Raw genomic sequence first — 12,684 nt, 5'->3', positions numbered from 1 at the left:
GCTCAGAGGTAGACAGGAGTGACGCAAAGTTGGGACCATGCGCGATTAACCCAATGCGGAGGGCAAAACAGCAGCCGGCCAACAGCAACGGGAGGAAAGCGCACTAGAGCCGGCACCTGTAACAATTTCTCTTGTTAAGAAAGAAAGCAATTTAGGTTCCTGACGATAATTCCCCATATGGTGGCGCTAAAGGCAGCCGCTACATACCGTCAGACGCACACCGAGCCACTATAGCGTTCCCGCTAACAGGGCTAAACAGCTGAAGCACCAAAGGCAAAGCACCAAGGCCAACCGTAAGGCACCCAAGGCTCCCCAGCTCTGATGACGGAGCAGACCCAGATGCGTATGGAATAGCACAGCCCCACCGCACAGCAATCCGATAAGGACCAAGTGAGCTGTGGCGTGGCACCCGAAAGCTCAACAACAAGAAAGAGCAGCCCGCGCAGCACAGTCTCCTTTTTAAGGAGAACGCCACAGCTGCAACTGCCCCAACAATTAAGGTGGTGGGCAGGGCACGAACTCCATGCTGCCACAATCGCAAAAAACATGATCCAAAACAAACAGAAAACTAACATTCAGTTGAGGAGGAATCCAAAGACCAGCTCCTCCTCCACCAGACAGAGTTCATCATTTAGGCACCATGTGCTCTTAAACCCCTCAATATTGTTCATTGCTCAGTAAAAATTAAACAGAGGGACAGAGGGAACGTGTGTGGCCTAGTCGGCGCTCTCAAGCCGAGACCAAACCTTAACCAACAGTTTTTTGAGGCGGTACATCTCCTGGTCAGTGAAAGAGGGCTGGCCGAAGCTCCCAGTTTTCATAAAGTACTTGGTAGACTCCTGAAAGAGCTGGAGGTCTGGAAAGTAGTCCTCCACCTGTACAGACCTCATCCCCTTTGTGGTCCTGAGGAAAGACCTAAACTTGGAGAGAGAGTATCCACTATGCATCTCCACCTGTATGTCATCGTTATCAACAGAAAAACCCTGCATGTCCCGTGAACTGTCCCTCTCCCGTATGTCCAACAAGGAGCTTTTTGTACTTTGTGTGTCCACTGGGATGCTGTGGATGTACTGTGAGATATGTGTGTGAGGTGAGTTTTGTATATCCTGTGTGCATCGTGGTGGGGAGGTTGTGTGTTGTGACCTTACCATGTCCTGTGTGTCCTGCAGGCTGCGTGTGTCCACCGCCGGTTCGAAGGCAGTAGACATTTGTTCCACTGGGGACAGTTTCTTTACTTTATCATTTTTTACCTTTGTATCTGTGTTCTTTCTTTTGATTGAGACATTGAGGCTGTTCTCCTCCACTACAACATCCTCCATGTCCAGGACGGTCTCTGCCACTCTTGTGGCTGTCTGCTCCATGAGCTCTCTGGTGAGAAGCTCACTCCTGAGGTCCACGTGGTCCCCCTGCAGCCCTGCTGGCTCCTTCACCTCCACGGTTGTGTCTGCCATTGTGCCCTGTGTGTGTCCCTGACTCTGTGTTTGTGTTGTGTCCACAAACACCACCACCTTGCTGTTCATCCTGGAAGCAGACTTCACTCTTCCGTGACCCACAATCTCCCCCACAGCCAGACCGCACTCCTCCACGGACACACTGGCCGGTGGAGAGTTTGACGGCGTGTCTGCGGGTGAGTTTCTCCAACCCGGAGACTCCCTGCGACACCACCATGACGGGCATGGCGACCGTGGCCGCCAAACAATTCCAAAAAAACAGTGAACAAATGATCAACATTACAGAAAAGTGCTCCCCAATATGATCAAACACCACCCAGTGTGACAATAAAGTTTAGGATTTAGAAAATGTTTGGGAAAAAACGCTTCGATCACGCTCAGAGAGAGAGAGATTTTAATTTTTAATCACATCTTTATTCTGCCATTTTGTTCTACATTAACAGGAAATCATAGAACAAAGCAGCTTGCCTGTTCTGTCCCCTCACCATCAGTCCAGTCAGAGCCTTGCTCTCAGCCGAGACCAGTTTCGCTTTTTCATAAACAGCCTTTTCCATTAAGACGTGTCGATCCATACTGTGGTGCAGCTCCACAGACTGAGGCTTAAAGTGTAGGGAGAACAGGATTCCCACCCCAGCACTGTTGGACAGTTTGTGGCTGTGGAAGACCTGGCCTGACCACTCCCTCCTCCAGTCCCCCTCAATGTTTCCGTTGCTGTGAGTCTCTTGAATTAGTAGAACCTCCAGGTTTGTCAGCCGGCACAGCTGAAACAGGGAAGGTCGCTTGGTATCAGAGCGAGCTCCGTTGATATTAAGAGTCCCAATCTTGATGTTCATGATGAACCACAAAGTGAGAGAACAAATAAAAAACAGGGGATAAAATGGACATCACCATTAAAAAAGAAAACACTAGCCAACGTCTTCAATCAGAGCAGCCTTGGCGACCAGCTTTTTGAGTCTGTAGACCTCCTGCTCTGAAAAGACATTTTCCTTTTTGAAACGATTTACCAATCTTATAAAACCGTTCAAATCGGGGAAGAAACTTTCGGTTCTGACTGCCCTCTGACCCTTAGTGTCAGGTAAAAACTTTTTGATCTTCCCCACAGGGTAACAGATTAGTTTTTCCTCTTGGGAGAGTCAGCTCAGACTCTTAGGTTTAAGTGACCATCGGAGTCTTTAAGGACCATATAAAGCTGCCTCCGATGACACACTACGTGCTTTAACTTCGGGGACTTGCATCCCAGCAGCACCATTCTAACCTGCGAGACTATCTGTCCGTACCTGGACAAAGTTTTACACAGGTCATCGTTTTTAATAAACGGTGGTGCGTTAGACACTGTGATTTTCGTGGCCGGATTCACCAGCAGACAAACGGGGGTTAAGGCGTCCCTGAGGACGACGCCGCTCTCCACCAACCGCTCCACCTTGGACACGTCGTCTAAGAAAATGACCACCGCGCTGTTCATTTTGGAGGCCGACTTCACGCTCTCGAAACCCACCACCTCACCCACAGCATAGCTCACCTAAAACTGCACAAAATTCGAATCATACCTCGATTCGCCCTGAGCTCCTCAATCACACGCCACCTCAGTCAGAGAGAGAGAGAGAGAGAGAGAGAGAGAGAGAGAGAAAGAGAGACTGGCTCATTAACCTCCTGGTGAGGTGCTGAGGATCAGGGGCATCAAAGTGGCAGGATCACTGCAGACTCAACCAGCAGTCCTACCATGGGGGTCTGGAGCCGCAGTGTCTCACCCCCTAATGAGAGGCCATGACATGCACACATCCACACACAGTTTGACCCCTCAGGACCAGCTGGAAAAGAGAATCTGACATACCGCTCGTAACGCTCCTCCTCCTCCATTCCAATCCCAAACTCCACGAATTCCAGCCAGCGCTGGCTCACGTTCAGCACTGGTCACGTCTCACCTCACAAATACATCTAATGTAAGAAAATGTTGATTAATTCATTGATAATCACATATCATTACATTGATGAATGTCATATGTGTAACTTATATCTCTTGAACCATTTTGAACCATTCCACACTGCAAACCCTGAACATTTGAGCGTCACATAAGAGAATCTGGCAGTTTGGCGCTTACTTATCTGTTTCTAATTAAAAAGCTGTGGATTTCCCAAGTTGCGCTTTTTAAAAGTCTAATGTTGTCAAATGTGGGAGTGATTCAGTAGCTTAAACTCAGAAACTGAAGAAAGGGTTGAGAACAAGGTTGGTTTCAGCATAACTGGTGTGTTTTAGACCCAAAAATGGACCTCAAGGGGAAGCAGGAAACTGAAAATTAATTAAGACAACAAACATGAAAATAGAAATGTGTGTCTAACGGCTCGGAGGAGTCTGGGGAAGGAGGAGGAGGAGGAGGAGGGTCGTGGAAATAGTTTCTGCCAGAAAATACAGTAGATGGCGCTATCGTCCTTTTTAAGTAATGGCTGAAACCCACCAATAAGCGATCCATCGATCGATCTATCTATCTATCTATCTATCTATCTATCTATCTATCTATCTATCTATCTATCTATCTATCTATCTATCTATTCATCCATTACTAATTGTGCACTTAAACTATGGAAAAAATTGAATGTTTTAAAGTATAAAAGGAGACATAAAGTAAGGAATTTAGACTAAGGATATGTGTTTGTCTATATATATAAAGCAAGTTATTAGTGTATGGATGTATATTGATAAGGAATACTAGAATATTACTGATGAATGGATGAGGGGTGGGATTAAATAAGTATTAGTTCTTCCCATTTCTTTTCAGATATGTAAATATTTTTTAATTTCATACTTTTGTATTGTATCTGTCTGTGCAATAGTGTAAGAATAACTTTTCATTTACTTTGTTACATGTTCAAAATAAAGCTGATGAATCCAATCTTTTTTTTTTGGTCCAGAGTATATAAGTCTGAACCTTCAGGTGTGCTGGCAATAGTCAGTATTTCTGCTTACCACAAAAAACTCCCACAAGCTCTAAATTTAGAATCACCTGGACAAATGCATCAATAACAGAGTAAAAGGCCTTACTTTCTACAAATACCGCTTTAAACAGTTAAATTTGCCATCCATAATCAGCCTTTGCTGCCTTCTAGCAAGGAGTGGAATCATTTAAAAGCTCTAACAAACAAATATACACACACACACACACACACACACGCACACACACACACACACACATATATATACACACACACATACACACACACACACACACACACACACATATATACACACATATATAGCCACTCTTGGTGATGATCTGGCTGAGGGGGTTTAGGCCTATGCAGAACAGCAGGGGGGCAGAGCATCTCCTTGATATATGCCACATCTGATGCTCACCTGTGCAATTGGCTTTGATTTGGCCTCCAGAGTCGTCTTCCACAGCTTCATGGAGTTCTGGATGAACTCTCTTAGTGTCCTGTTGATGTTATACAACTTCAGGCACTCTAGTATCCATGTGTGCGGCATTGAGTCATAGGCTTTCTTGTAATCAAGAAATCTGCTATCTGCACGCAGAGGCAGTCACTGTCCGAGATGTCAAGTTCTGGCTGCCTCTCTTTCAGAGAACAAACAAGTTGTCCTGCCAGGTGGCACACCCTGTAAAAATAGGCGAGTAAACAGAATAGGCCGGTTAAATCTTTAATTTGATTGGTAATCGTCGACATGTTGGACTGGCACCCTTGTTTTTTCGTGCCATCAACCTACCCTATGCTGTGTTCAAAGTGGTTGTGGGACGCTCCGGGGAAAACAAAGTAGGTCCCTCCGAGCTGCTTGATGTTTCGCAGTCTCTGGAACTGGGGGGTGTCGATGATTTTGATGAGAAGAGGGTGCAGCTCGATGTGACCATGGATGGGGTCATTAAAAACCTGGAAGGACACACAATTATTATTATTATTAACCATCAAAAGACGCTCGAGCTTTGTCCACAATCCAAAGCCAGTTGCATATTTTTGGCAAATTCTTATAATCTCTCAACATTGGCTTCAAACGGACAAAATGTGACTGATTTTAGTAAGAACTTAGCTGTTTTAGCAGCTGTTGCAGATACTGACACGTTTCGTCGACTCCCCATTCAGAGATGTCCTGCTGCCGGCGGACAACTGACACACTCTTCTCCGGCGTTTTGAAGCCAGCGTTGGAGGTCGAAACCTCGCCGATCGGGCGTTTTCTGTTCTCCATGTTCACTTGGTAAAAGGGACCCCGGGGAAGGTTAATTAAGCCTGAAATGCGCCGCTAAAGATGCTGTTACAGTCGCCGATGGGACAACTGTCGGCGAAAGTAGAAAGTAGATTTAGCGCATTTCGCCCTCTAGCGTTAGAATTGTAAAATACATAACGGCACAGCGAACAACTTGACTTTGAGGTGTTTAGATCAAATCTACGAGTACTTTGCTGTATTACGGAGTAGTTTTAAAATTATGATTACATTTATTCATTCGTGTTATGGGAAAAAGATAATTAAGGCAGGAAAATGGAATACTGGGGGAGAGGGGTAAAAGATGTACAGAGAGCACTTATAGAATATTTGAAAGATATGGGATTATCAAATAGATCTTAGGTTTTTATTCTTAAAGAGCTATGGAAAAAATTGAATGTTTTAAAGTATAAAAGGAGACATAAAGTGATGATTTTTTATTAGATAAAGGAATTTAGACTAAGAATATGTTCTTGTCTATATATACAGCAAGTTATTAGTGTATGGATGTATATTGATAAGGAATACTAGAATATTACTGATGAATGGATGAGGGGTGGGATTAAATAAGTATTAGTTATTCCCATTTCTTTTCAGATATGTAAATGTTTTTAATTTCATGCTTTTGTATTGTATCTGTCTGTCCAGTAGTGTAAGATTAACTTTTCATTAATCTTTTACATGTTCAAAACAAAGCTGATGAATTCTTTTTTTTTTTTGGCCCAGAGTATATAAATCTTAACCTTCTCAGGTTTGATGGCAATAGTCAGTATTTCTGCTGACCACAAAAAAAAAAATCTCCTGGACAAATGCATCAATAACAGAGTAAAAGGCCTTACTTTCTACAAATACCGCTTTAAACAGTTAAATTTGCCATCCATAATCAGTCTTTGCTGCCTTCTAGCAAAGAGTGGAAACATTTAAAAGCTCTGACAAACAAATCAATATATATACATACACATATATACTGAGAACAATAACTACAGGCACAATTAAAGCAATAAGCATTTTTAATTGTTTTTTTTTCCCCCAACAGTAATACCAAATATAAGATCTTTTTTTTTTTACATTCTTTCGAGCCAAACATTTTACAATCAGGTAAGAAAACAACCAGGACACAAAGCAAGTTTGATGAGGTTGTATTGGTAAATTAAGAAACATTTCAAAATGTTCTGCTGGAGCTACGAGGTAAACAAATATTGCCCAAGTTTCCCACTTTAAGAAAAATAAGCACTCATGCAAAAGCTCTGAAAATAAATACCTTTAAGGTAAGATTAAAGGAAAATCCACAGATAGTAAAAAAGGCTAAGCTAAGTTTAAAGAAGAAAACTTTTAAAGTGACTGCAGTTTTGATTTATATATATTAATAAAAACTGAAGCTCTGAAAATAGCTGTAAAAAGCACACTGACAGTTTTAACTGCCCACGATTTTGACACCAGCCCTGATACATGATAGGAGCATATTGAGAAGTTGACAGAATTAAATCAGTTTGTCTTTAAAATAGGAGCAGACAGACAAGAGTGTCCAAATTAAAATCCGATTAAAATGATCAAACTAAAACAAAAGTCCTGACGATATTGTGCTCCTGTAAACGCCCACTCAGGGCATCACTTTAATTACACCCTGAGGTGATGTCTTTTGGTAAAAATGGTATCAAATATAGTTTGGTTTCTAAACTTTCAAGAGACTAAACTTGTAGAAAAATATAATTTCCTACAAAGGCTGCTCGAATTTCAGCTTTTTTCGCCCACTTGGGTTGCTCGTGTCTCCAGCGCGGCTGGGACGCTCCCCGTCTTTGCTTTTTTTGCTGCTGGACCATTTGGGCTTCAGAGGCGTCACGTCCGGTGCGATCACGTCCCCGTCCTGTTGAGGACAGATTACAAGGGACATTTTCCTAATGTGAATTTCCTTCTCTCCAGGCTGAACTGACATTAGAATTGCTGTAGATGTGGAATTCTTAATGTGCAGAGGCAATAAACCAACTTCTTATGGTGTTACCTTCGGCTTGGAGAATCCCTTCTTCCAACACCACTGGACAAACATATTCTTGGCTGCTTTTAGGCTGTTGTCATCAGTCTTCTTGCAGTAGACCCTGATCACCTGCTCAGTAAAGTTCTCTGGAAGAAGTTTAGACACCTGAGGAGAGGAAGAGCAGCACAGAGTTGTTTTTGGGACTAAAAGCTCTTTTGCCTTAGCACAGACCAAGACAGGTCTTCATTCCAGACCTGGTCCTTGCAAATCCCGAAGGCCTTGTTCAGGTCATCTTTGCAGTAGAAATGCACATTTTCGATGGGGTCCTGATCCTTCATGCCGTAGTCCATATTAATCAGCTACAGAAAGGGACATTTTTATATCGATTTAACAATTTTGTGGACCATGGAGCAATAAGTGAATATTCTGGGTTAAATAATAGAGAAAAATAAAATGCACTGACATTGACTACAAAGTCGTCTTGTTGCAGATGAACATCATTGGCACCAATCTCTGGAACAGTTTGAGCCAACTCAGCTTGAAGTTCCTCCTTAGGGGAAAAGAGAGGAAACAGGTGTCACACATTAGATGTGACTGGATCACAAAAGAATCACATCTGTGGTTTTTTAACCCCAAATTACAGAAATCTATTTTATCTATCAACTAATGTGGTCACAGATGTGTGTGTGTGTGTGTGTATGTGTGTGTGTGTGTGTGGAATGGTGCAGGCGGCTGACACAGACACAAACCTCTGACTCTCTAAGGGGTTCTTCTGACTGTGTTTGGCCCAAATACTTGTAGAGGCGTCGGCAAGTGATGTCATGAAGAATCTTCCTTGGTTCGGCCAGTTCCTTGGAAGTGGAGTTCAGTATTTGCTCAAACATTTGATCTGCAGGATAAATCAGGAACAGAGTTGTAAAAAATTAAAGAGAGGTTAGAGAGGGTTACTTAAAGCTAATGTTCTGAATAAATTAGGAGAGAGTCAGTATGAACCCGCTCAGCACACAGAGGTGCACTTACAAACCTGTTAGCTTGGTGTAGGCTTCCATGTCATCTATGGCTGTGGACAGAGTGAATGTTCTCCCCCCCGATCCTTCAATCTTGATGTGGTCGTCTGCTTTCAGAAAGGCCTCCGTGATCCTGCAGAATCACACCCGACGGTGTTACTTTCAGAACGAGACAGTGGGGCAAAAGGATGCAGACACGGGATCTCCTCACATGGTCTCGATGATGTTGGCCACCGGGTGCTGGTAGGCTCTTCGGTGGAGGCAGTTTCTCATGTAGAACATGTCATACAGGTTGTTCACTTCCTGGAAACATGGATTATAGACTATCAGAACAAGCTTTGCGCCAGAATGGGTCGTTACGAAGACTGATACAGGCACCTTGTCTCTAGTGCAGATGTACTTCTCCCCATCCACCTCACACACCCTGGCAAATTTAATGAAGCGTTGATGGTCAAAAATATTCTGGATGCCCAAGTGGTGGCAGTCCCTGAAGACAGAGTGGAAAAACTATGGAAATAAATGCAAATCTTCCTCAAAAATCATTTTTGATCCAGACCTTGCAAAGTAGTCCCACTTGTCCACGTCGATGCCGTTTTTCTTGTTGGCCACGATCTCATAGAGGAAGGACTTGTTCTTTTCACGGCCTTTATATGACCAATGGGAGGATGACTGAGGACAAAAGGAGATGGAAAAACGCACAGATTATCGTAAAACTGTTCTTGTGGAAGGTAATTTTATAACTTCCTGTTATGCAAGTGACATGTGCACAGACCTACATCAGACCCAGCCAAGCGTGCACTACAAGCTCCTCGCAGTCTGAGCTAAACTGGCCGCCAACTGTCAGCAAAATAAAAGCATCCTTGATATCTGTGGTATGGACGGCAACAGGTACCTGGCTGTTCTGGGATGCTCCATTGCTCAGTGGTCCAGCAATCTGTTCCTTGATGAAGTCCAGGTCCTTGGGCAGTGTCAGCCCGTGCTGAATCATCACTGGCTCCAGGTTGTTGGCTTCAACCAGGTGGTCAAACATGTCTAAAGAAGCCTTCTCATGCTGCAGCAGAAACAGACCACGTTAACACAGGAACCCTTTGAAAACGAAACCCCAGTAACAACACAGTAGTCATATAGAAAGAGCTGATCTCAGGTAAAGATGAGTTTGATATGAATCTTGTTTTTTATTGGTGCATCAGCAGAACCTTGATCCTACTATGGATTAGGGCCACTCGCGAAACAACTCTTATCTCGGCACTTGCCATGTTTATGACTTAATACGCTTTTAACGTATGCGTGCAAGACATATATTTGCTTTTGCCTTCATGGTTCTTTTGGTGCGCCCTGTCCTACCTGCCAGTTCAGCTCAGGCTGTGCTTTAGGGATGAACATGCGATCAAACATGTGGGAGAATGGACCGTGACCTGGGGGAGAGCAATTGGATCAGACTGGGTTGGGTTCACGCCTACATCAGTTTTCAAGCGAGCTGTAAACGAACAGTTTCCCTTTGGCTCACCCAGGTCGTGGCACAGCCCTGCTATCTGCACGCACAGGCAGTCACTGTCCGAGATGCCAAGTTCTGGCTGACTCTCTTTCAGAGAACAAACAAGTTGTCCTGCCAGGTGGCACACCCTGCAAAAATAGGCGAGTAAACAGAATAGGCCGGTTAAATCTTGAATTTGATTGGTAATCGTCAACATGTTTGGACTGGCACCCTTGTTTTTTCGTGCCATCAACCTACCCTATGCTGTGTTCAAAGCGGTTGTGGGACGCTCCGGGGAAAACAAAGTAGGTCCCTCCGAGCTGCTTGATGTTTCGCAGTCTCTGGAACTGGGGGGTGTCGATGATTTTGATGAGAAGAGGGTGCAGCTCGATGTGACCATGGATGGGGTCATTAAAAACCTGGAAGGACACACAATTATTATTATTATTAACCATCAAAAGACGCTCGAGCTTTGTCCACATTCCAAAGCCAGTTGCATATTTTTGGCAAATTCTTATAATCTCTCAACATTGGCTTCAAACGGATAAAATGTGACTGATTTTAGTAAGAATTTAGCTGTTTCAGCAGCTGTTGCTGACCCCCCCACTTCAAATATGTGGGGGAAAACTGATGGATGGGAATTAAAAGAAATTGGCCAGAGGCTGCCCTGCCCAGGACAATCTAACTAGTCCGTCTTCATTTTTGGGTTGTATTCTCTGCTAAATAGTTTCAGGGTTAGAGGTAAGATGAAAACACAAATGCAGCGAACATTTCTCAGCCTTCTTTCCTATTTTGGCTGAGTTTCTAATCTCCTCGTCCTTGACAGTGGAGGGCTGCAATAAAAAACACTGACCTTATATGTTGTCCGCCACAGCTTCCTCAAACTGTGTCGGACCTTGATGCGGTCACCAAGACACCTAGAGATGATTATAAGTGAGTGAAGAAAGGAGGTAAAAGCTGAGGTGATTTCCACCCTGCATCTCTTACGCTATGCCAATCTTCTCCAGATCAGCATCCGTGAGAGACCGCAGCTCGACCCCTGTGATCTTGTGTGCTGGGTGACAGTAATCAGAAATCTCAGGTCAGATTAAAAATAGCCCAATATCAGCTTTCATCTACTGAAGACCGACCTCGAAACGCCTCTTGCCACTCTCCGAGACCTTCGCTGGACAGATACTGACACGTTTCGTCGACTCCCCACTCAGAGATGTCCTGCTGCCGGCGGACAACTGACACACTCTTCTCCGGCGTTTTGAAGCCAGCGTTGGAGGTCGAAACCTCGCCGATCGGGCGTTTTCGGTTTTCCATGTTCACTTGGTCAAAGGGACCGCGGGGAAGGTTAATGAAGCTTGAAATGCGCCGCTAAAGATGCTGTTACAGTCGCCGATGGGACAACTGTCGGCGAAAGTAGAACCTGGCGGGGTTTTTATGTCTAAATTTATTGAGTAAAGTTAAACGGAAATGTAATATATTCCCTGCCATGAGTTTTCAAAAGAAAAGGTCACCGACACCTTTCAGAAAATACACGTTTCCTTATAAACACGCCGCTTCACAGTGGTATGTGTTGTGGTCCTAAAAACTAACTTCTAAATTTAATATACACACATATATGTATATATAGTTTATAGTGCATAATATACATGCAGTATATATACTATTGCAAAACAGTGGTATATTATCTATTTCCGGTTAGAATACAAACATAACTTGACGATAATCGCTCTCCGCCTTTCGCGTCCAAAGAGTTGTGCGCATGCGCAAAAGTCTCCGACCCAAACTGTAATCGCATGTCTCCGTAAACCCAGGAATAGTCTCTGTGTATGCTAGATAAAAACGCTGTTGTTGATAAACCTTAAGTGATTATACTTTTTCAGGGTATATTTTCTGCCGCTTTTACGTGCCCCTAAAAGCAACAATTTTCCTTTAATTTATTCTAAAGTATTCTATTTATTTTTGTAAAATAAAATCTATCAACTTTATAGAATAACATTTCATGTATAAAATCAGATGGTATTTATCAAATCTTCACGATATGAGTCATAAGTATTGCAGACAATTATCACAAAGCAAGACAGGACATAATGTTGACTTCACATTATTATTTCAGCAGCCATGGCAAGAGATGTCTGTGGCACCCAGGGAGTGTCTAGAACAGTCAATGACTGGGTGTATTCATGTGGATCTTTTGAAAGCATTCCTCAAACATAACCTTCCTTTTGGGTACTCTGAATTCCTCCCACAGGTCAAAACCACGCATTTGGGGAAGAACATGAATTGGCGACTCTAAACTGTAAATGTGAGTCTGTCAACATTAACTTTGACCCTTGCGTATCCTCCGACTCTTCTGACCCTCTGCCAGCCGTGTTAAACACATGCCCACATATATTGTCCTGTCCACCAGTCTGTCCCCGCTCTCCAGTTTCTCTTAACCTTAATCCAAAATTCCCAAAAAGGGTATTCTAAAGAATTTGTGGAATTAGTGGCAAACAACCAGTGTGACATAATAAATACATATCTCCCCTTAATCCAACACATCCTTCTAGGAGGCGGATGTCTTTGACATGCAAATGTCTGCT

General features: G+C 43.5%; 1 protein-coding gene and 1 long non-coding RNA gene across 2 annotated transcripts; both read right to left on the bottom strand.

Moving 5' to 3' along the window:
* Window positions 1-3,281: 3,281 nt before the first annotated feature.
* LOC115249044 (uncharacterized) lies at window positions 3,282-5,438 on the bottom strand. Its single transcript, XR_003887748.1, has 3 exons — window positions 5,167-5,438; window positions 4,801-5,058; window positions 3,282-3,386 (listed from the first exon to the last, which is right to left on the bottom strand). It is a non-coding gene; the product is annotated as an uncharacterized lncRNA (long non-coding RNA).
* Window positions 5,439-6,241: 803 nt separating this feature from the next.
* LOC101063041 (deoxynucleoside triphosphate triphosphohydrolase SAMHD1-like) lies at window positions 6,242-11,533 on the bottom strand. The gene is made up of 16 exons (XM_029833127.1): window positions 11,239-11,533; window positions 11,096-11,162; window positions 10,962-11,025; window positions 10,367-10,527; window positions 10,142-10,257; window positions 9,979-10,049; window positions 9,527-9,685; window positions 9,191-9,303; window positions 9,013-9,121; window positions 8,846-8,937; window positions 8,652-8,767; window positions 8,377-8,516; window positions 8,091-8,177; window positions 7,882-7,986; window positions 7,655-7,792; window positions 6,242-7,519 (listed from the first exon to the last, which is right to left on the bottom strand). Exons 1-16 carry the CDS (start codon window positions 11,414-11,416, stop codon window positions 7,370-7,372), a joined length of 1,866 nt encoding a protein of 621 aa, XP_029688987.1. The 5' UTR covers window positions 11,417-11,533; the 3' UTR covers window positions 6,242-7,369.
* Between the last annotated feature and the right edge of the window lie 1,151 nt (window positions 11,534-12,684).

Source organism: Takifugu rubripes, chromosome 3 (assembly GCF_901000725.2).
Source record: "Takifugu rubripes chromosome 3, fTakRub1.2, whole genome shotgun sequence".
NCBI classification, from domain to species: Eukaryota; Metazoa; Chordata; class Actinopteri; order Tetraodontiformes; family Tetraodontidae; genus Takifugu; species Takifugu rubripes.
Note: the sequence above shows the minus strand (reverse complement) of the source record. Positions and strands in the feature narration are given on the sequence as shown.

Excerpts from the sequence above, each read along its gene's own strand:
- LOC101063041 (XM_029833127.1), bottom strand. The coding sequence starts at position 11,416 with ATGGAAAACCGAAAACGCCCGATCGGCGAGGTTTCGACCTCCAACGCT. Across the intron at positions 10,050-10,141 it reads AGGGCTGTGCCACGACCTGG|GTCACGGTCCATTCTCCCAC; the intron begins GTGAGCCAAAGG and ends GCTCTCCCCCAG. Across the intron at positions 7,793-7,881 it reads TCGGGATTTGCAAGGACCAG|GTGTCTAAACTTCTTCCAGA; the intron begins GTCTGGAATGAA and ends TCCTCTCCTCAG.